At 40.7% G+C, this 24,129-nt stretch overlaps 1 protein-coding gene across 2 annotated transcripts in view; it reads right to left on the bottom strand.

Annotated features, from left to right (window-relative positions):
* Window positions 1-940: 940 nt before the first annotated feature.
* Window positions 941-24,129, bottom strand: part of usp43a (ubiquitin specific peptidase 43a) — a 395,580-nt gene continuing 372,391 nt past the window's right edge. The window contains exons 10-16 of one of the 2 annotated variants that reach the window (XM_048610938.1): window positions 21,558-21,635; window positions 20,232-20,361; window positions 18,806-18,925; window positions 17,320-17,548; window positions 5,629-5,787; window positions 4,174-4,332; window positions 941-2,729 (exon numbers count right to left, since the gene is read on the bottom strand). In XM_048610938.1, coding sequence (XP_048466895.1) covers window positions 1,480-2,729; window positions 4,174-4,332; window positions 5,629-5,787; window positions 17,320-17,548; window positions 18,806-18,925; window positions 20,232-20,361; window positions 21,558-21,635 — 2,125 coding nt within the window. In that variant the 3' untranslated portion in view covers window positions 941-1,479. The remainder of the gene's footprint in view (window positions 2,730-4,173; window positions 4,333-5,628; window positions 5,788-17,319; window positions 17,549-18,805; window positions 18,926-20,231; window positions 20,362-21,557; window positions 21,636-24,129) is intronic. The other variant, XM_048610939.1, reaches the window with a different exon arrangement.

Here is a 24,129-nt window from a genome sequence, read left to right as displayed (position 1 = left end):
TTCAATTATCTCTCTTGGCGGTGTAAACTGTGCTGGATACATTGGTTCCAAACTCATTGTCTTGCTCATTACATGAAAGATTTGTTTAGATTAAAATGGCTCTTTAATTGGCTTGAACTGTTCAACTTTGATCATAGAATCCCTACAGTGCAGATAGAGGCCATTCGGCCAATCAAGTCTGCACTAACCCTCTGAAGAGCATCCCACCCTATCCCCATAATACCACGTTTGCTATAGTCAACCCATCTAGCCTGCACATCCCTGAACACAAGGGGCAATTTAGCATGGCGAACTGATCAAACCTGCATGTCTGCACTGTGGGAGGAAACTGGAAACTCATGCAGACACAAGGAGAACATGCAAACTCCGCACATTGAACCTGGGTCCCTGGTGCTGTGAAGCAGCAGTGCTAATCACTGAGCAATCATGCTGCTTTTATTTATCATTTATTCAGCATCAAAGGGATGCTGAAGGATGCATTATTGCTATTCATGTCCCAGACATATAGAGTTCCTCCTAACATTGACGACTAGGTTTTGCAGTAAAATCTAAATGGCATTTACATCTCATTCCAATTAACATTGGGAACTCTGTGATCCTGATGATTCAGATGTCCCATATGCAGCCTAGGAGTTACCAGATTGAATCACTAGTTACTGCTGAGCTGGCTGACTTCACCATGTAGTCACTTTCAAGTTTAGAGAATCTGTGCTTCTTAAACTGCAAAGATCTCATCATGAAGGCAGTTTATGAATTACGTGGCCCCGACTTACACAGGAAAAATCACCATTTTGACAAGATATCAGAAGAACTGTTGCTCTTTAAATTAGCTATGAGTTTCAGAAAAAAAGAACTAAAGTGAGAAGAACAAAAAATAATGTTAGCCTGAGCACTTAATCTTGTTGGCATTATTTTCTGAACAAAAATACATTCTGGTATGGAATGTACCCAAAAGTGTTTTTAATCATTATGAAAGTTTGTATCATGTTCCCTTACATAAATGATCATTCAGTACAGAACAAATGTTAACAGCTGACAATTGATTTTAGGTGGCAAAAAAACTGTACAATGTCTCCTGTAACTTTGAACATTTTCGGCTACACCATTAAAACATAATGACAATACAAATTCAAATTTTTGTTTTACAAAAGTATCTTTTATAACAAAGCAGTGATTAAAATTCAGTAATATGAGATGGATACAGGTTTTTAATATTTTAGGGATTCACTTACATTAAAATTTTATTGCATACTGATTAAAACGAGCCAATTATTTTTGAAAGGAAAATTATGAGCTCACAAAGTTAGCAAATCTATATATTTGATGTTTGTCCTTAGATATCTGTAAAATTTCAAACATTATTTACAAATATTGGCTATTAATTGAAGAATGCAAAACAGTTAACAGAAAAAATAGTGCACCCAATTATAAAACTACAATTACTTAATTGTGTCCAATCCATCCACAGTTGTAATACCTTTAAAAACTTGATTCAGGCACAGGTTTTTTCCTTCCAAGAGAGGAAGTGCTGTATCGCATCCTCTGCAATGTAGCGTATCTTTCTACATTTATGTTTCGAGCCTGTTGAGTATTTGGTCCAGTCTTCTGAAGTGAACTTGACCTCTTCAAAGTCAATTCCTCCTTGATCAGTATGTTGGATGAACTCTGTGATCGTCTAATTTCTTCCCCTGATATGTTAATTTTGCCATTATTTAATTCCTGCCTGTTTTTGGCACAGTTTTTGGTTCCATTCACTCCAGGTTGTGCCCTGCTCTCACTTAGAGACTCCCCTGTGTGCTTGCCATTCACAGCTCCATTAGAGAGAGATATACTCGATGATGTATTGACAGTTTCGGCAGCCCATTTCTCAGATTCACTTTGTCTTTTAGAGTCCTTCTTCAAGAAGTTTGTTCTCAGAAATGCAAACTTTCTTTCACTGAGTTTTGTTTCTCCTGCTTTGCTACCTTTATCTGCTTCTCGAAGATTAGGTGATGACATTGGTTCAAGATCCGTACTCCTCAAAGAGAGTGACTTTTCAAGCTTCTTGCCACCATGGTGTCCTTTCTTTCTCTTCAATGTGTCACTAAGAGCCAAGCTGCTCATTGAGCCAATACTCTGACCACCGGTGCTACTACATATTCTGTCATCTTTTGGATGTATGGGTTCTTCCGTTTTTTGTAGTACAACTTCTGATTTGTCTGTTGCCGTTTTAGATGATTTTCTCTGAAAAGTACCCCCACTTCCTCTTTGCTTTCCATTTCTCTTCAGTGTATTTGTCTTTTCATCTACGGAATTCTCTTTATGATGAGTACTACGGAGGCTGTTTGAAGAATCATACATTCTCTCAACACTTGTATCTCCAATCCTGCTTGCTGTAAAAGCCATGCTTTGGTCTACTGCTGAACCTTTTCCTGTCTGCTTTTTACAGTCAGAATGACCATCAGAATTTGACTGCTTTGGTTTATCTGTTGGTGGCAGAGAGTCAGGGTCTGTGCTGCCTGTCATTATGGGTACAATGGACTCTTTTGTGCACTTGGGCCTGCGTCCAGACTCCAAATATTCAACCAGTGCACCAGGGATTGATTGTGGCCTGTCTTTAGCACCCAGTGACCAACGTAGTGTTGCATTTTTTCCAGTTGTATTTTTAGGTACAGATGGTGTAGCTGACCCTTTCATACTAATACTTCTTCCTTGAATACCACGCACAATTGGTCGGATTTCAAAGCCACCTAGGAAAATGAACGGAAACTCAGTTACAGAGCATTCCACAGTATTTTAATAACTTTCTTTCTCCCATTGAGGGCCATTAAAATTGAGGAGCAGAATTTCTGTTTATTTGCAAACACAAAATGGTATGCAGCCATTGTTCACAAAGGGCCATAGGCATCTCTCTCCATTAGGGAGAGACAATTGGTTGTGTATAGTTTGTGAGAAACCACTCCGCAAGTATGGAGTAAGGTGAGAATGCAGGTCTTCATGGACGACCACAGCTGATATAAAGATTGAACCCATGCTGTTGGCTTTGTTCTGCACCAGAGTCTGGTCATCCAGCCAGTGAATTATTCATTATAGAGATAGTAGGAACTGCAGATGCTGGAGAATCTAAGATAACAAGATAACACCTTGTTACCCCGAATTATTCATCAGGTTTGATCAAAACTGCAATTTTGATTTGCACTTTTGAAGCGACCAAAGCTTTGAAAAGATTTCATATGTACAACCTCACTTCATTTGAGTCCACATTGCAGTTTAACTGTTTTGTGTTCAGCACATCAAAAATGCCTCTAGCTACTTCAGCTAACCAACTTCAGCTCTGGGTTTGATTCCGTCCCAGCACACAGGGGAATTTGAATAAAAGAAATCTGGAAGTAAGGGTCTAATGATGGCCATGAATCATAGAATCCCTACAGTGTGGAAGCAGGCTATTCGGCCCATCAAGTTCACACTGAGCCTCCGAAGAGCATCCCACCTAGACCCACCCACTCCCCCCAGCCAACTGGTCTCTCTCTCTGGGATCTATCCCCACCTATCGTCTACTCCCCACCCGCTCCACCTCCCTACCTTCTGCTTTTCCAGCAACTTCTGTTTTTGTTTCTGCTCAATATGTTTGGTCAAAATTGCAATTTGAGGTAAGAACTTTGAAGAGATTCCATAATCACCATCTTAGTTTACATAGTTTGAGTCCAGATTGCAGTTTAATGGTTTTATATTTAGAACATCAGAAGTTCTCGGTGATAGAAAAGAACTTGTCTTGCAATAAGCATCATTCGAAAGCAGATTTGAATGTGCACAGCAAAACTTCATTATGCGTTATAATTCAGACACAATGCTGTGGAGGCTATTGCGGTGCCACTCTGGACCAGGAGGCCTAGGTTTAAGTTTTACTTGAACTGGAGGTTGATTAGAAAATATCAAGACACAAAGCAGTATTGTAAAGCTTTGTTAGGAACCACATAAAACAGATCAGCAAATACACAGCCGTGGAAACCAAGAAGTCAGCGACTGGGTTCCTCTCTGTACACAGTGGCTTTCAGAGCATTTCAAATTAACCAGAACCCTTTCTCATGGTGTTAATCACGTCAAAAGACATGAACTGATAAGAAACCAGTTCAAAAAGTTCATTAAAATTTAAAAAAATGTTCAAAAGTTAATTTGTTTTGAAGTAACCTGTACCATTTTTATCCTTTTTCGGATTATCTGGGAATACAGGAGAGTCCGGAGATGAAGGGAGGGATGTACAGTTTGTGGATGCTTGGGATACCAAGCTGCCTCGTTTACTGTCTCCAGTGAGCCGGTTAAGCCAATGATCAGAGATTGATGAGCTTATGGATCCTGCAAAAAAGTATACAAAGAATTCCATAAAATCCACACATTATTGGATTATAATCGACCTTTACAGTCTTAAAGTATTTCACATCTGCTGCCACACAAGATTACCCAGGGAATCACAAAACCAGTGCTCACATTGTCTGAACTGATCAATTAACTCAGTTACAGCCATCATCAGGTCCCACATGCATTTGGTGGCATTTCTTTCTCCAAACTCCTTGGGACACTTATGCTGAAGTTTATTAAAAAGAAAGCATTAGTTGCCACGGTTGTCAGAAATTAAACTTTTCACATTCATCAACAAACTTTACACTTGGATTTATAACACGATCTCCCCTTTCCAGCTGCACCTACTTGCATAAAGGCCAAGGCTGAAGAGCCATTCAGTTTCCATTTGCATGACTCATTAAAAAAAATTTAAATCTACCTGAATGTTATTTATTAGATTTCAGAGGTGTACTGAACAAACCATTCTCATCAAGTAGCTCATTATCAGAAAAGCTGCAACAAAATTTACAGCCCCAGTAACAATAGGGAGGAGGGAGGAGTAGGCAAGATGCTAAAGGACCCAGCGAGATCAGAGGCCTAAACATCCATGGGGTCTTCAAAGTGGATCCCTGTCTAAACAAAATGTTGCTGCCCTTCACACAACAGCTGGGCAGATTGATACAATGTCTAGCAGGCAGAACCAGGAACATGAGGCAGGAAGCCACAAGAGGGGAGCTCGTGAGGATTCCTGCCAGCGTTTAGTGCAGTTTCACAGCCAGGGGCTTTCGCATGCACTTTCTTGCCTGTCTCCTGGAATCCATGACTCCCTATGGACTAAAAATCCAAATGAAAACCAAAAGAACTGCGGATGCTGTAAATCAGGAACAAAAACAAATTTGCTGGAAAAGCTCAGCAGGTCTGGCAGCACCTGTGAAGGAGAAAACAGAATTAATGTTTCGGGTCTGGTGACCATTCCTCAGAACTTCTGAGGACGGGTCACTGGATTAAAAATCCAACTCAGCTTGGAATATATTCAGTGACCCTGCACTTTGCTTGTGCTCTCTGAAATGACTCTCAGAAAAGAGAACTTCTTCCTCAAATCTGTCTTAAATTAGACATCCCTTGTTTGAAACTGTGCCTCCCCAGATCTCAATTCAGCCTCAAGAGGAAACATCCTCTCAGCATCTACCTTGTCAAACCTACTCACAATCTTTGCCCAGTGATCTTATTGAAATATACAGGACCTAGAAGGCTGACCACTGAATCACACACTGCTATGGCATAGAGCTGCAGTTGTTATGTTCCACATACCTGCCACAGAGCTGTTGGCTGACCAAGGGGGAATGGTGTTCCTTTTTTGGTAAAAAAGTATGTAGGCACCACGAGTACAAACTTCTTCTTCTGGAATCAACTCTGCATTACTGTCATCATAATCATACCACTGCCCGTCCACAGAGTTTCTGCAGTATGCTGATAAAACAAAAAGTAAACCCAATAAACCAGAATAAAAGAGCTGCAGTTTTCAGCATTTCTCCATTAATTTCCACAAGTACTCTATAGATTCATTGACACAACCCATTCATTCAAAACTATTTGAATTCTATGAGCCTTGCATCTTGAAAGTAAGGGCATTTAAATCTGAGGTCCTGTTTCTTTGGTAGAAGAATGACATGGGTTATCTTAAATTTTAATGGACATATCCAGGAAATCCCAAAGTAAATATTTAAGATATTTAAAAAAAAAATCTTTAAATCTTTTGCAGTAGCTGTGAGATTTTATTTTTTAGAACGCATTTTGAGGCTTGCTTTCTCCTAATGTATAAAACATATGTGACAAAATAACATCTTTTTGGGAAGTGGGGTTCCATTCCTAAGATCATATATTTTGTTTTAAAAATTCATTCATGGGATGTAGGTGTCACAGCTTGTCCCTAATTGCCCTCTAGGTGGTGGAGAGCCACCAGTAAGTGACTGACTAGGCTGTTTCAGAGCATTGTTGAAAGTCAAGTCTATTGATGTAGGTCTGGAGTTTCAAAGTCCAGTCCAGGTAAGGGTGACAAATTACCATCCCTCAAGGACATTAGTGAGCCATATGTACTTTTATAACATTACAGTAAAACCAGCTCTGTCATTTGTTAAAGTCTTGGCTGATGTGATGGTGGTCTCAACTGTCCTCTCTACACACTAAACTCTCTCACTTTCTTGTTGGTCAAGAATTTATCCAACTCAGCCTTAAACCTATTCAATGGCCCTGCCTCACCCCCACTCTCTACAGAATAGATTAATGACCTACTGAGAAAAAAGTATTCACATCATCTCCATTGTAATGGAATGGAAGACCCCTTATTTTTAAACTGTGTATCCCAGTTCTAGTCTCTCTACCATAGTGAAATGCGCTGTCAGCAATTTTCCGGTCAAGGCCCATTAATATTTTTCAAAAGATCATGTCTCATTCTTCGAAATGTGCAAAGGGTAAAGATCCATTCTATTTGCCTGCTGCTCATGAACCTACCCTTCATCCCAGGAATTAGTTGAGTGAAATTTCTCTGAACTGATTCTAATGCAATTATGCCCTTTCTTAAATAAGGAGACTAAAAATGTACACAATTCTCTAGATGTGTTCATGTCATGACTTGCTCTTGGAGTGAAGGGCTTTTTTTTAAGAAAGGGCAAACATGAGTGACTTTTATCCATTGGAAATTACAAGGATGAGATTTCATCCTACTGAAACATACAAGATTCTGACAGGACTGGATATCAGAAGGATCATTCCTCTTGTGGGAATGACTGAAACTACACAACATAGTTCAAGAAGAGGTCGCCTTTTTAAGGAGAATTTTTCTTCTTTCAGAGTGTTGTTAGTCTATGGAATTCTTTTCTTTTGAAGATAGTGAAAGCTGAGCGTTTATATTTATTCAAGGCTGAATTAGGCAGATTTTTGATAGACACATAATCGAGGGTGACGTGGTGCAGCCAGAATTGGAAAGTGGAGCTGAAATCACGCACTGATCATTCATTATTTTACAAAACAGTGGAACAGCCTCAAAATGCCAAATGACCTGCTCCTTATTCTGTTTCCACCACTATCTTGTACAACCATATCAAAGTTTTTATAATGTATTCCCCTTGCAAATAATTAAATTTGATTTGCTTTCCTCATCATGTGCTGTACCTGCAAACTAATTTCTTGTGCTTCAGTACCAGAACATCCGGAACTTTCTGCTCTGGTCTAGAGTTCAGTGTTTTATCTCCTTTAAACGAAATACTGCTTTCCTATTCTTCTATCAAAGTGGGCAAGTTCACATTTAGCTACATTTTACTCCATCTGCTGTTTCTGGACTACGCACTTGATCTATTTATACCCCTTTGCATCTCCTTATGTCCCCTTCACAAAGTATTCTCCTATCTATCTTGCTTCAGCAGCAAATCTAGCAACTGCACAGCCGTCCTTTCATCCAGTCATTGATATAGATGACAATTAATCATGGCCTCAGCACTGGTTTTTGTTGCACCCCACTAGTTATATCTGAGCGTCAAACAGCACAAAAACAGACCCCTAGGTCCAACTCGTCCATGCTGACCATGTTTCCCAAACTAAACTAGTCCCAATTGCCTCATTTTGACCCATATCCATCTAAACCTTTCCTATTTATGTACTTGTCCAAATGTCTTTTAAATGTTGTAAATGTACCTGCATCTACCACTTCCTCTGGCTGTTCATTCCACATACGAAACACCCTCTGTGTGAACAAGTTGCTCCTCAGGGCCCTTTCTCCTCTCGCCTTGAAAATATGCCCTCTAGTTTTGAACTCCACTACCCTAGGAAATAGACCTTTACTATTCACCTTAGCTATGCCCCTCATGATTTCATAAACCTCTATAAGGTCAACCCTCAACCTTTTATGCTCCAATGAAAAAAGTCCCAGCCTATCCAGCCTCTCAACTAGATTGTTTTAACTGCATTTAGCACCAGTTTAAAAGGGATCAATCATCAGTTGGAAACAGGGGTAAATAGCACAGATGTGATTTTTAACTCCTACACAAGAGAAGCAAATAACACAACGAATAATAGCTTCCTTGCCTTGGGAGTTTGATTAGCTCAGTTGGTTGGATGGCTGGTTTGTAATGCACAGCAATGCATGGGTTTGATTCCCGCACTGAATGAGGTTACCATTACGAGAATCTTCACATATTGAAGATGAAAGAGCATTTGCAATCCATCACAAACCCTCCAGTCCCAGCATTATTCTTGTAAATCTTTTCTGTACTCTCCCCGATTTAATAATATTCTATTCATAGCAGGGCGACCAGAACTGTACACAGTATTCAAAAGTGGCCTCATCAACATCCTGTATAACCACAACATGAAATCCCAACTCCGATAATCAGTGGTCTGAGCAATGAAGGCGAGCATGCTAAACTCGTTCTTCACCAACCTTTCTATCTGTGACACAAATCCAAAGAACTGCACCTGAGCCCCTTGGTCCCTCTGTTTGACAACACTACCCAGGGGTCTACAATTAATTGTATAAGTCCTGCCCTTGTTCATTTTGCCAAAATGCAATACCTCACATTTATCCAAATTAAACTTCATCTGTCACTCCTCAGCCCACTGGCTTAATTGATCAAGATGCCTTTGTAATCTTAGATAACCTTCTTCACTGTCGACTATACCACCAATTTTAGTTGCCAATCCAAAATGATCTATTTACGCTTACGCTGTTAGGTAATCAATCTATGCTAACATGATAACCTCTAGACACAGATTCATATTTTGGGGAGTAACCTTTGATGCGACACATTGGCAAATACCTTCTGGAAATCCTGAGTACACCAAATCTATAAATTCCCCTTTATCCATATTGTTTGTTACTCCCTCAAACAGATCTAATAAATTAATTAAATGCGATTTCCCTTTCTCTGACTCTACCTGATTGTGTTGAGGCTTGGTAAATATTTACTATGATCTCCATAATGATAGATTCCAGCATGTTTTCTATGACAGGACTTGGTCAAACTGCCTGTAGTTTCCTGCTTTTTGCCCTCCTCCTTTCTTAACTACAGGATTTACTTTGGCTATTTTCCAAGCTGATAGGACTTTAGCTGTTTCAACAGCCACCTCTTTTAAGATCCAAGGATGAAGTTCATCATGACCTGGGAACTTGGCAGGCTTTAGTTCTAATGATTTTTACAGTACCTTTTCCCTGGTGATTGTAATTGTTTTAAGTTTTTTGCTCCTTTTCACCTTTTGATTTACAATTATTTCTGGGATGTACCCCTCCCCTGCTTGGTACTGTACCACCTCATTCATTTACCTGCCCCCAACCTAACCAATTGCCTGGTACCCGACCTGGTCAGCCATATGCAATCCTATTCCATCACACTACCGTCTACTCCTGTCTCCACTTAGACACCAACCTTCTCTGAGTAGCTGTCAAAAGTGGGTTTGGGACCTTTAAACATTTTATTTAGCAGAATACAGCAGTTATTGCTGTAAAAAAAAAAACAGGTATGCCTTGGGTTTAACTGTGATCCTTCTCTTAGTTGATTCCGTGCCCATGTTTAAAAATTGAGCCATCTGGGACAGAACCCACTTAGCAAAACATGGTGATGGGTAAATGGGCAGTCTTTAATAGGATTACTATCAGTCAGATCTATTCTGATGGTGACCAGGCAATCTGGGAACCTGTTTAACCTCATTTGTTAGCCACTGGTTCCATGTCCTTTTCCTTCTTTCTTTCTCACTAGAATGTATCTTTGTTGAGTGTTATGAAATATCTCTTTAAATATTGGTCATGGCATCCCTAATGAACATCCCTTAACCTAATTTCTCAGTTCATTTTATACAGCTCTGTCTTCATATCCTTATAATTGTTTATACTTACATTTAAACATTAATCTTAGGCCCAGTCTTGTCTCTTTCAAACAGAATGTAAAATTCAATGTGTTATCATCAATGCTGTCAATGAGCCGTTTACTATTGAAAATTACAAGCTCTAGAACCGAATACTCTCGATTGACTCAAGAATGTATTGATCGAGAAACCATTCTGAGTATTTCCTCGGGATCTCATCTTTCAGGTTACCTTTGCCAATTTCATTTGTCCCATCTATATGTGGATTAAAATCTTTTGATTCAATTTATTGACTTTTGATTATCACTGTACCTTTCTCGCAATTCCCAAATATATCTTCCTGTACACCCTTCCCTACATTAAGTTATGGATAAGGAGTCTATAAACTAATCCCACAAGTGACTTTGTACCTTTTGTATTTCTTATCTCTACTCTTTCTGTCTCTATAGCTTGATCTTTAGAACTAAAGTCATCGCTCATTACTGTATTGTCATCTGTAATTCACCAAGACCCCTTAGACAGCACTTTCCAAAATCAGGACCGCTACCACCTAGAAAGACAAGAGGAGCAGATACATGGGAACACCACCATCTGCAAAGTTCCCTGCCAAGACACTTACCATCCTGATTTGGAAATGTATCACCGCTCCTTCATTGTCACTGGGTCAAAATCATGGAGGTCCATCCCTAACAGCAATCTGGGTATGCATACACCACATGAACTGCAGCAGTTCAAGAAGGCAGCTCACCACCACCTTTTCAAGGGCAATTAGCAATGTCAATAAATATTGGTCCTGCCAGCAACACCCACATTCTGCCAAAATGCCCCTTGAAATACAAATTCCTTGCATATTCTCGTTCTGCTGAGGATATTGAGTCCATGCATAGTAAAATTGCAGGTGCTGTTCCATCTCCAACATGGGAAGATTCTCATAAAAGTAACCTCAGTCAACGCAGGAACTGAACCCATGTTTTGCTCTGCACTATTAACCAGCCATCCAGCCAACTGAGCTAACCAAACCACTCCCCCCTCCAAGTGAGGAAGCTATTATTCATTGTGTTATTCGCTTCTCTTGTGTACGAGTTAAAAATCACATCTCTGCTGTTCACCACTGTTCCCAGTTAATGACCGTTCCCTTTTTAACTGATGCTAAAAGTAGTTAAAACAATCTAGTTGAGAGCTGATGAAAGACAACCAGATCTCTGGCAACCACCTAGAAACCGATATCCATTTCAAGTCCACCGACTCCCACAGCTACCTAGAATACACCTCCTCCCACCCACCTTCCTGCGAAAATGCGATCCCCTATTCCCAATTCCTTCACCTCCACCGCATCTGCTCCCAGGATGAGGCATTCCTCTCCCGTACATCTCAGATGTCCTCGTTTTTCAAGGACCGCAACATCCCCCCCTCAGTGGTCAAGAACGCCCTCCACCGTGTCTCCCGCATTTCCCGCAACTCATCCCTCACACCCCCTCCCTGCAATAACAACCAAAACAGAATCCCCCTCATCCTCACGTACCACCCCACCAACCTCTGGATCCAACGCATCATCCTCCGACACTTCCGTCATCTGCAATCCGACCCCACCACCAAAGACATTTTTCCCTCCCCACCATTATCTGCTTTCCGGAGGGACCACTCTCTCCGTGACTCCCTTGTCCACTCCACACTCCCCTCCAGCCCCACCTCACCTGGCACTTTTCCCTGCAACCGCAAGAAGTGCTACACCTGCCCCTACACCTCCTCCCTCACCCCCATCCCAGGCCCCAAGAAGACTTTCCACATCAAGCAGATGTTCACCTGCACATCTGTTAATGTGGTATACTGCATCCGCTGTTCCCGTTGTGGCCTCCTCTACACTGGGGAAACCAAGCGGAGGCTTGGGGACCGCTTTGCAGAACACCTACGCTCGGTTCGCACTAAACAACTGCACCTCCCAGTCGCGAACCATTTCAACTCCCCCTCCCATTCCGCAGACGACATGTCCATCCTGGGCCTCCTGCAGTGCCACAACGATGCTACCCGAAGGTTGCAGGAATAGCATCTCATATTCTGCTTGGGAACCCTGCAGCCCAATGGTATCAATGTGGACTTCACAAGCTTCAAAATCTCCCCTCCCTGTACCGCATCCCAAAACCAGCCCAGCTCGTCCCTGCCTCCCCAACCTGTCCTTCCTCCCACCTATCTCTTCCTCCCACCTCAAGCCCCACCCCCATCTCCTACCTACTAACCTCATCCCGCCCCCTTGACCTGTCCGTCCTCTCTGGACTGACCTATCTCCTCCCTACCTCCCCACCTACACTCACCTTTACTGGCTCCATCCCTGCCTCTTTGACCGGTCTATCTCCTCTCCACCTATCTTCTCCTCTATCCATCTTCTATGCGCCTCCCCCTCTCTCCCTATTTATTTCAGATCCCCCTTCCCCTCCCCCATTTCTAAAGAAGGGTCTAGGCCCGAAACGTCAGCTTTCCTGCTCCTCTGATGCTGCTTGGCCTGCTGTGTTCATCCAGCTCTACACCTTGTTATCTCAGATATGCAATATGTTATGTAGATCAAAAAAAAACTAAGAGGACGTGTGGTTCATTGGGTGTAGGTTGAATAGGGCAACAAGTAAACAACTGTTTCCTCTACATGCGATCTGGTAAGTTCCTGTTTCTGTTATAACTCTACCAATAGTTCAACATGACTTTGCGAAGTTTTAGCATTTTTTGAAAGGTTTAAGGGACTCTTCAATTTTATGTTTTGATTGTTTTTCACTTAACATTGCAGTTTGGTTATGATCACTTTTAGTGTGAACCTTAGTGCTTAAGTAACAGATTGCAGTACCACATACTATATGCTCAAATCACTTCACTGAGCTAAAGCAAAAAGGGATCCAGTCATCTTCATGACAAAAAAACCTCCTTAAATGGAAGATCCAAGACATAACACAAGCTGGTATTTATATTGTGAACTCATGTTCAATTTTGTCTGTATTTGTCATATCTTGGACAAAATGATTCTGGGCTGTGACTTGATGTATGCAACATATCAGTAACTGGATTTCTGGTCCACCCATTGCCACCCCAACTTAGATGGGATTTTCCAGGTGAAAGACAGAGTAAACTTCATCACCCTACACTGATGCTAATTCAGAGTCCAAAGATACAAGGACAGTGTCCATCACATATCACTGCACAGACTAATTCCCTAATCCATAGCCAGTGAGATTACGACAATCACAACTGTTCTCATTCTCCTGTGAACAACTGGTAAAAGGAAAAAGAGCTGAAACTGCTCGTTGCTTCACTGTTTTCAGCTAAATAAATAAGAGAAACAAAACAACCACTTTAAAAAAAGCTACTTTACGTGGAATGCAGAACAGTATGAAAGCTTATGTTAATAACTTCACATGAAGCAAATTTAAAAAGGGGGAGGACAACCAAATTAGAATCAGAAATGCAAAATTCAATAAACAATACGTGCAACACCTTGTATCAATTGAGGACATTTTAACAGATCATACCTCTAAATATTCTGAAAATAAAAAGCATTTTCTTATAAAGAGGGGGCAACTCTGTCAAATTTGGAGAAACAGCAACTTAATTTATGGATCACTTGATTCAAAAGAAAGAGGCTGTAATATAAAATGATCAGTTGTAAACCATCAACAATGAAATTAGATCTGAAATGGGGCAGGTACTAAAATCATCTTGTAAATATATAAAAATTACCTCGTAAAGAAGTAATGAAATGTTATACCTCCTTTTGTATCTAAGGCACTATCTTAAATGGATGAACAGAGTGATAAGTAAAGGTACATTTTATGCGTATTCCCAAAAATTACATTGTTGCAAGCCAGTCTAACCATTTCGCTATCCTCATAATTTAGTCAAAAATTCTTATCAAAATTACCTATAACCTATTTTTCTCATCAACCCATTCAGAGATGTTATTATCCACCTCTGAGGCAGATGGGAACCTTAGCCTCCCAGTCCAGGGGTATGGATGCTACCACTACACCACATGAGGCCTATATAAAGTCATGAGATCTTTTGATTGTGATCAGCCCAATACTATCAGCTAGAACATCCATCTGGTGAAAACGTACACATGTAATATACATTTGCATTTATGACCACGTTGCATTTTATTATTTTTGCTATACTTATGGAAATAAACATATAAACATTAGGAGAAAAAAATGAAAGACCTATGGATGCTGGAAAACAGAAACAAAACAGAAATTGCTGGGAAAGCTCAGCAGGTCTGGCAGCACCTGTGGAGAGAAATCAGAGTTAACGTTTCGGGTCCAGTGACCCTTCCTCAGAACCGATGGTAGCTAGGAAACCGTTGGTTTTTATGCAGAAGAGGGGGTGAGGGGGAGGGGGTAAGGAGTAAACCATAGGTGGAGATAGTGTCCAAAGAGACAGAAGAACAGTTGGAAGAATAAAGGAGTAGATAATGATCAACCTGGGAGAATGAATAGCAATTAATGGGGACAATTAGTGGCTAACAATGGGTTGTGTGTAACAGCAGCTCATGTGATAACAAGGCCTGGTGTTTGGGGGTTGTGGTAAGGATATGGAAAAAGATGCCTCAAGCTTTAAAATTGGTGAACTCGACATTGAGTCCAGAAGGTTGTCGAGTTCCCAAGCGGAAAATGAGATGCTGTTCTTCCAGGGATAACAAGGTGTAGAGCTGCATGAACACAGCAGGCCAAGCAGCATCAGAGGAGCAGGAAGGCTGACGTTTCGGGCCTAGACCCTTCTTCAGAAATTGCTGTTCTTCCAGTTTGCACTGAGCTTCGCTGGAACACCGCAGCAAACCTGAGACACAGGTGTTGGCCAGGGAATAAGGTGGTGTGTTGATGTGACAGGCAACTGGAAGCTCAGGGTCTTTTTTGCAGACAGAACGTAGACCTGTCCAATCTACACTTTGTTTCCCAATTGTAGAGGAGGCCGCATTGTGAGCAATGAATGCAGTCGACTAGATTGTGTGATGTGCAGGTAAAGCATTGCTTCACCTGGAAGATGTGTTTGGGCCCTTGGATACTGAGCAGGGAGAAAGTAATTGGGCAGGAGTTACACCTGCGTTTGTAGGGGAAAGTGCCGTGGGGCTGTGGGAGGGTGTTGGGAGTGAAGGAGGAGTGGACCAGGGTGTACGGGATGGAGCACTCCCTGTGGAATGCTGACAAAGGAAGGGAGGGGAACATGTGTTTGGTGGTGGCATCCCACTGGAGGTGGCTGAAATGATGGCTAATGATCCTCTGGATGTGGATGCTGGTGGGATGGTAGGCAAAGAGAAGGGGAACCCTATCGCAGTTGCATGAGGGAAGACAAGGGGTGAAGGCTGAAGTGCAGGGGAAGGGTCGGATCGGTTAAGGGAGTGTCAACAACAGTGCTGGGGAATCCTCGGTTGAGAAAGAAGGTGGACATTTTGGAGGCCCACTTGCTGAATTTGGCATCATCAGAACAGATACAATGGAGATGAAGGAACTGGGAGAATGGAATAGAATTTTTTTACACAAAGCAGAGTGTGACGATGTATAGTCAAGGTAACTGTGGGAGTTGATTGGTTTGTAGTGGATATTGGTGACTGGCTTATCCCCAGAAATGGAAACAGAGACATCAAGGAGGGAAGGGAGGAGTCAGAGATGGATCAGGTGAATTTGAGAGCGGGGTGGAAATTGGAAGCAAAATTAATGACTTTTCCAATTCTGGTTGAGAGAGGGAGGCAGCACCAATGATATCATCAATATAGCGTAGAAAGAATTATGGGTTGGGGATGGAACAAGGAATGTTTCACATACCCAACAAAGAGACAAGTAAAACTGGGACCCATGCAGACACCCATAGCCACCTCTCTGACCTGGAGAAAGTGAGAGGAGTTAAAAGAGAAGTTGTTCAGGGCGAGGATGAGTTTGGCCAGGCGGAGGAGGGTGGTGGTGGATGGGGATAGTTCAGGCCTTTGTCCCATGAAGAAGCAGAGAGCCCTGAGACTAATGTGGTGGCTACAGCCCACAAACTGGAAATTCTGACATGATGTGAAGTGTCAGAGGAATTGCAGATGTGAGTGGGCAGCGACTGGACAAGGGGAGAAAAAACTGAGTCGAGGTAGGAAGAGATGAGTTCTGTGTGGGCAGCAGCAGGCAGAAACAATGGGTCTGTCCAGGCAGTTGTGTTTGTGGATTTTGGGAAGGAGGCAGAAGTAAGCTGTGTGGAGTTGGCAGACTATGAGCTTGGAGGCAGTGAGGGGGAGATCACCAGATGAGGTTAATGACCATTGTGGACATTCTCGCCTCGTGTTCCATGGTGGGGTCATGGTCCAGGGGGAGATAGCAGGTGGTATTTAAGAACTGCACTCAGCCTCTGCAACATAGGGGATCAGTCCACCAGACAACAACAGCACCATCCTTGTCAGTAGGCTTAATTACAAAGTGAGGGTTGGATCTGAGAGCGTGGAGTACAGTCAATTCACAGGGAGGAATGGGTTGCTCCAACACACAGCATAGAGAGGTAATTACAGGCAAATATAATGGCTATTTTAACAGAGATTATAGCATGGCCAATTAAACGCAATGCAATCAATTGTGACTTCAAGTATTATCAGTGTCAACATTATAATAAAACAATGGGTGATACCAGTGTGACACCAGAAGTGCATATAATTCTAAGAAATCAATGCCCACATAGTGAAGATTTCTTGTATTGCGGTTCACTACAAAACTAGTGGGTCAATGTATATTGAGGACAATTAGAATATATATTATTCTGAATAATATGAATGTTAATTGCAAAATAATGAGCTTTCCTGCAAATTCAAATGAAGTTATATAAACGATATAATGCACACAATGTTGTTGGGCATTATCAATGGATCTTCTGTGGGGATGTTAAAGTAAATTAAATATATTCTGATTTACTGGAACTGCTGATAAATTGAGCGTTAGGAAATTCAGAATTGCCAAGTCAGGAAGACTGAACATTGAAATGCACTTACATATTTCAGAAACTAGCTGAATACACAAGATTTGATATTGTTCTGTATCACTAACACATCGATGACATACACATATAAACTTGGAAAGACAAACAATAAGATTGCACACATTACCAGGTGGATGAATGGAATAAGATTAACCGTCATAAGGGTTGCTGACTTACCTGTATAGTGACCTCCTTGCATGCTCCCATGGTGATTGCACACAGCATACAAATCATACAAGTAGTTTTCCTGATTACTCCCTGAAGGAAAGCGTGGTCTCCGCCATGGTGACCAGTGGGATAAAAAATTCTTGGTGTTCTGAGTTCTTTTTGCTACGTGAGGTGTCATATCGAGGCCACTTTGTGGAAATTTCACCAGAGTAGAGAGTTTAGTTCTTCTCTCTCCCATCTGAAAAATTTAATTGTCACAAATTAACTTTGAATGGCTTATGTAATGTGCTAAAATGCCTGAAAATGAAAAATTAGGTATTAGCGTAATTTTTACACAGCTTACTGATTTTCATCATTGTTTTAACGCTTAGCATTCACAGATATGAAAGGAAAAGAGTTTTACTAGCCCTCTATTCACATGAGGCTGACCAATGAAATCCCTTGCAAAGTAAACAGAATTACAAGTGTTGGTGACTCTGCAAAGAATAATTGCATTATTAGCTCCTCAACCCTTACCACATCAGTATAGGGTGTGTAATTAATTGTACCTTCTCTGTGGGTGTGAAATGTTTATGACACTGAAGAAAAATATCTCTCAACAATTCCATCAAGAGCATTAACAATGGCCTGTTTAACATTCATTCACAGATGTGGGTATTGCTGGCTTGGGCAACATTAACTCAGTCTGTCTAGTTACCCTTCAGAAGGTGGTGTGGAGTTGTCTTCTTGGACCTCTGCAATCCATGTGGTTTAGGTACACCCACAGTGCTGTCAGGAAGCATGTTCCCTTACACGCCACGAGATAATTACTTATAGAGAATTCAAGTCGACACTTTGATGTGGAGGACATCACCTTTATTTCAGATCCATAAGACCATGATACATAGCAGCAGAACAGGCCATTCAGCCCATCACATCTGCTTCAAATTTAATAAGACGACTGCTGATTTGATAATCCTCAACTCCACTTTCCTGCCTTTTCTCATATACCTCATTTCCTGAACTGATTAAATGTGATTAAATTTAAATCCATTAAATGTCCAAAGCAAACGTACATTAGTGTTATTAGAGACAAATGTGTTTTTATGTAACTGTGTGTAAATGTTTGTAACTAATTTAAATAAAATGAATGGTGGTTTTGCCTAAAACAACGAAAGAACTTCATAACAATGTAAGATATTGTTACAATCGCAAAACACAGTTTTACCTCAATATAGGGAAATGTAATGTTTATCCAAGTTGACAGGACAGGGACATTATATGCTTTGAGCTAGGCTGAATTGGAAGTACTGTTGCAGCATTCTTTGATTTATTGTTTACAGCTCATCCTTCCCTAAAATAAAACTGTATGAAATAGCCTCTCTATAAATATAAACACACAGTAACATACACTCTATTCAGTTGCCAAAGACAATCAATTTATACCAAACTTATTCTCAAAGAAGAGAAAGTGTTTAAATAAATCACAGTTATGCAGAATTTCACACAGAAATACCTGTCGAAATCGCTTCAGGTGAATTATAAGAATATCAGGCAGTGTCCATAGATTAAGCTTGACCATCCCCTGCTGAAGATTTTTACAATGTGGGCATCGCCATGCATCATCTGGGGCTAACTGTAGAGAAACAAGTGAATCACATTGACATTCTAAGTTCTTGCAAGACTGAAGATATAGCTTTCAACTGAAAATAAGATTTCATGTTAATTTAGTTCCTTGTTCACACTAATTGAGTGCACGGATGTAATGCTGTACGACACCACAGGTTTACAACCAATTATTTATGACCAACAATTTGCCACTTGTCAAAATGCTTACATATGAACATACGAACATATGAACACATGAATAAGAAACAAGAGTAGGCCATTTGGCCCTTTGGACTTGCTCTGCCATTTAGTAAGATCATGCCTGATCTGATTTTAACCTCAACTCTACATTCCCGCATATCTCTGATAATCTTTAATCCACTTGATAATTAAGAATCTAACGGCCTTAAAACTATTTACAGATTCTGCATCCGCTGCCTTTTGAGGAAGGGAATTCCAGAGCCTCACAACCCTCTGAGAGAAAAGATGTTTCCTCATTTCTGTTTTAAATGGGTGTCCCCTTGTTTTTGAAGTATGGCCCCCAGTTATTGATTGTCTCATAAGAGGAAATATCCTTTCAAAATCCACCTGGACATTTCCTCAAGATCTTAGATGTTTCAATTGAGCCACCATTAACTCTTCCAAACTCTAGAGGATACAGGCCTGGCCTGTCTAGCCTTTCTTTACAAAACAATTCGCTCATTCCAACTTCTTCCAATGCATTAACATGCTTCCGTAAGTAAAGTGAACAGTACAGTACACAGTACTGTAGATATAGTCTCGCCATTGCCCTGAAGCATTATAACTGAAGCATTACTTCCATACTTTTGCATTCAATAAAGAAAATCAAATTATTTGCTGTACCTGCATACTTCTGAGATTCATGCACTAGGGCACTCAGAACTCTCTGCATCTCAGAGCTCTGCAACCTCTCACCATTTAGGTAATATGCTTTTTCAAAATTCTCTCTATCAAAATGGACCATTTCACACTTTTCCCACATTGTACTCCATTTGCCGGGTCTTAACCTTTCCATATCCCTTTGTAGGCTCTAATGTCCTTTTCATAACTCAATTTTCTGTCTATTTTTGCGTCATCAGCAAATTTAGCTACTATACCTTCAATCCCTTTGTCCAATTAATTAATATAAATTGTAAAGATTAGAAGACCCAGCACTGAGCCCTGTGGCACAGCACTTGTGATAAGACTCCTGTGAAGCACCTTGAGCTATTTGCTATGTTAAATGTGCTAATTACCACTATTGATCATTTCTAAAGATGCAGTGGAATGCAATCTCTCAACAATAATACCCTGTATTTGTTGGACAGACCAACCTGTTCCTCCTTGGTGTACAGTTCAAAGCACTCAGCCAATGTACAGCTGTGTGCCTGCTGATGTGCCTGCTGCTGAATCCGAACACTCTCTCCATCCTGGACAACTTCTTCCTGAATATTTCCAAACAAGCTGTAAAGCAAAGACGTACTCTGCTGCAGTTACATGTTTTATTGAAGCCTAATTGATTTGGCAAATAGTGCATCAGAATACACTGCTTCGGAACACCATTACAATTCAGCCAGTTACTCTTAAACAATAAAAACCGAAAGAACTGCGGATGCTGTAAATCAGGAACAAAAACTCAAGTTGCTGGAAAAGCTCAGCAGGTCTAGCAGCATCTGTGAAAAAAAAATCAGAGTTAACGTTTCGGGTCCAGTGACCCTTCCTCAGAACCCTTCCTCACTGGACCCGAAACATTAACTCTGATTTTTTTCTTCACAGATGCTGCCGGACCTGCTGAGCTCTTGCAGCAACTTCTGTTTTTAATCCTAAACAATACTGGGTCTCTATCACTTACATCTCTGAATCATTATCTTGCCAAAAATTACATTTATTCTTAAAATTGTTGATGTAGTCAACATCATCATCTTTCTGGTCAATTTGTGTAATATTAGCCAAATTCCCCATGAAATACTTAAATAGAATTATATGGTTACCACCTCTCTTCTGAGAGAGTATTTGTGGTTGTAATCAATAATTTAAACCCTTATAATTTTGAGAACCCCAAAATGGGCTCCTGAATTGCATTTTCTCAGGTGTGAATGTACTGGCTAAGTTTGACTTCCATCACAGGTGAAATGCCCTGTCTCCAGTGTGTGTATATTGCTTATGCATTTTTGTAATAGTAGATCAATACAAGTTGATTTGATTTTACGAAGTGCCTCTCAACTTATTCACTGGACTTTATGTTTTCACCTGATGTGGGATAAAACAGGTAATGAACTGAATCAATGCTATTTCACATCTTCCAATAAATTGAAAATAATGTGGAAAAATGTGAACTCACCCATTTTGGCAAGAAGCACTTCAGAGAAACTTTACTAGACTAATGCCTGAAATGGGTAGGTTGTCTTGTAAGGAAAGGTTGGACAGGTTAGGCTTACATCCATTGTAATGTAGATGACCAAAAGGTGATTTGATTGAAACAGTTTGTTTATTGGTGTTTCCACTCTCTCATATTCTCTCACTCACAAAATACACCAGAAAACTCACTTTCAATGTCAGCCACAATGATAATTTTAAATTTGAGCATAGTTTGATACCATATTCTTACCAATGAAAGCCAAACACTGATCCAGTTCAAGTACCTACATATACAAACTCACCTATCTTTTGCCTTTTGATCCCATTCCAAAACAAGTTTTATATGTGGGGGCCCACCTAGGCCACAGGAACGCAATGCCCTAAAAATAATATCTGCATGTTAGAATAATTCAACTAAACTTTAATACATGGCACTTACATTGAAGATGAACTTCCTTCACACACCTATTTAATTTAAATTTAGGAGGGAGCAAAGTTGTGACATCATGAGTGCTGGAAACCAATCTGTCAAAAGGTATTTTCCTCTATAATTACCAAAGACAGTGGTACTTGTTTAACATCGGAGACATCAGCCTTGCTTTGGACATCGACTGAATCCTGACTGAGAACTACTAAGGCTGCCTCCCTGCGAGAGTGACTGTCTATTCAATTGACGTGCTGGCTTGCTTTAGAACCTCGTAAACCTACTCATTACTGGTCCTGCCTAAATTACACTGTCTAAAAGACAAAGATTGATTGATCCTAAAACAAAGATTGATTTGAACTGTGTGCACATTATAGTGTTGTTACATTCCAGCAGCACCGGTATGAAGTGGTCTTGCACCAACACAATGAACTAAAATTGTCAATCTAACATTCGGACTTTATCTGACTCTGGAATGAGTGATGGGAGAATGTTTGCTCCAAATTATTGCTGACACAACAGTAAGTATAAAGCAGGTTTACTTCACCAATATAGACTGTACTTAAACGTGAACGGTGCTCTTAATGTGAAAGAAACATCCCTAAGCACTTCAGAGGCAGAATAACAAGACATGGGGCATTAGCTGAAGGATTGGACTAGCAACCAAAACAAAAATCAGCAATAGATTTTGAGATTTCTGAAGGTATTGAGACTAAGAAATTAATAGGGAGTGGTTGCAGATGTCATCTTCTCAGGCAATCTCTCAGTAATGATAGTGACTTGATTCCGTTCCATTTTGATGGGTTCCGAGATTGTTGTTAAGTCTGCCATTTGTTGGTACCTGGTATTTGAAGGGTTGGACAGATATCGAATTTGGACATTCGTGTGGTCTCTCTAATGCACAATCCATTTTTAAAATGCAACGTTATCTTTTGCTAGAAATATTTTTCTTAATTGCTCTGGCATTTCCAACAATATGAATGAATGGCTTATGAAAGTTGCCATCATTTATGAGGGGATGTAACATTGTTTTTACAACTATGAGAATGTATTAAACAAATAAAAACAAAGAACTGCAAATGTTGGAAGTCAAAAATGAAAACAGAGATTGCTGGGAGAGCTAAGTAGGTCTGGCACCACCTGTGGACAGAAAGACCCTTCTGTGTTCTGAAGAAGGGTCACTGGACCCAAAATGTTAATTCTGCTTTCTCTCCATAGATGCTGCCAGAGCTGCTGAATTTCAGCAATTTCAGTTTGTGTTTAAGAGAATGTGTTATTTGCTTACACAACAAAATGTTAACTCCTGGGGTCTAAGATTTAATGGGCACACATTTGTTTAGCCTACAGGACCTTGATCACACAGGAACATAGAAATTTGCAGCAGGAGAAGGCCATTCAGCCCTTTGAGTCTGCTCTGCCATTCAATGGCTGATTCTGTATCTAAGTACGATATTCCCATTTTCTTCCTATACACCCAAAAAAAACTTAACTTCCCTTCTTTTTTGCACCAGCTTGACTCAGAAATTTCTGATGGCTCACCACCTTCTCAAGGATAATTAGGGATGAGGAGCAAATGCTGGCCTTACCAGAGAGATCCTATATCCCATGAACAAATAAGAATACAGTAAGACACTGGCAGTGACAAATGTTACTGTAGAGGTAAGAGCAGACAGTGTTGGTGGTGAAACAGAAGCGATATTTGAAGCCCAGCACGGCTCCTTCAGGTTACGCAAAAAACAGCTAAACAGTAAACGCAAACCCAGGTAATCAAAGCAAGAATGTGCCTACCGATTGTCTACACATCTGGAATTCAAGCAGAATTTAATGTCCATACACTTCTTACAACCTGTTTGAATTAGTGTTTGTTAGCACTCCTTAGTCACAGGCTGATTCACTATCCTGGGAACACACACAGGATGATGCTCATAAACTCAATGACCTTCTGTGTAGTGAGGTAGTGAGAGCCAGATGATCAGTGAGCCATCTAAAGCTCTGCTTCAATGATGCTTGCAAGGTGTGATATGAAGGCCGTAAACATCAAGTATTGCATTTGGGCGTTACGAATGGATACGCAGGAAAATGGCGACGTTTCCTGGGGCTGGCGTCCACCGCCATATTGACTAGCGGCTACAAAAGGACGTCAACACCAAAAGCAGCGATCCACGTTGACACTTGGTAAGTTTGTGTGCAGCACTTGTGACAGAAGCTGCCTCTCAAGAATCAGCCTTTTCAGCCATCAAGAAAGGTGTGTCATATTACGCTTCGCCAGTTTAGTGCAGAACAACAACTTCTGGGGAGTGCTTACAGCTGCAATTGTACAGGAAGTGGTGAAAAATAGGCTGCTGAAGCTTTATTTAAAAAGCAAAACATAACCTTAGAAGCAACTACGGCATGGGTAAGGATAAACGGTTTCAATTTCACTGCACCCTCCCTGCAAGCCATTTCAAACA

Source organism: Rhincodon typus, chromosome 23 (assembly GCF_021869965.1).
Source record: "Rhincodon typus isolate 14 chromosome 23, sRhiTyp1.1, whole genome shotgun sequence".
Lineage (NCBI taxonomy): Eukaryota > Metazoa > Chordata > Chondrichthyes > Orectolobiformes > Rhincodontidae > Rhincodon > Rhincodon typus.
Note: the sequence above shows the minus strand (reverse complement) of the source record. Positions and strands in the feature narration are given on the sequence as shown.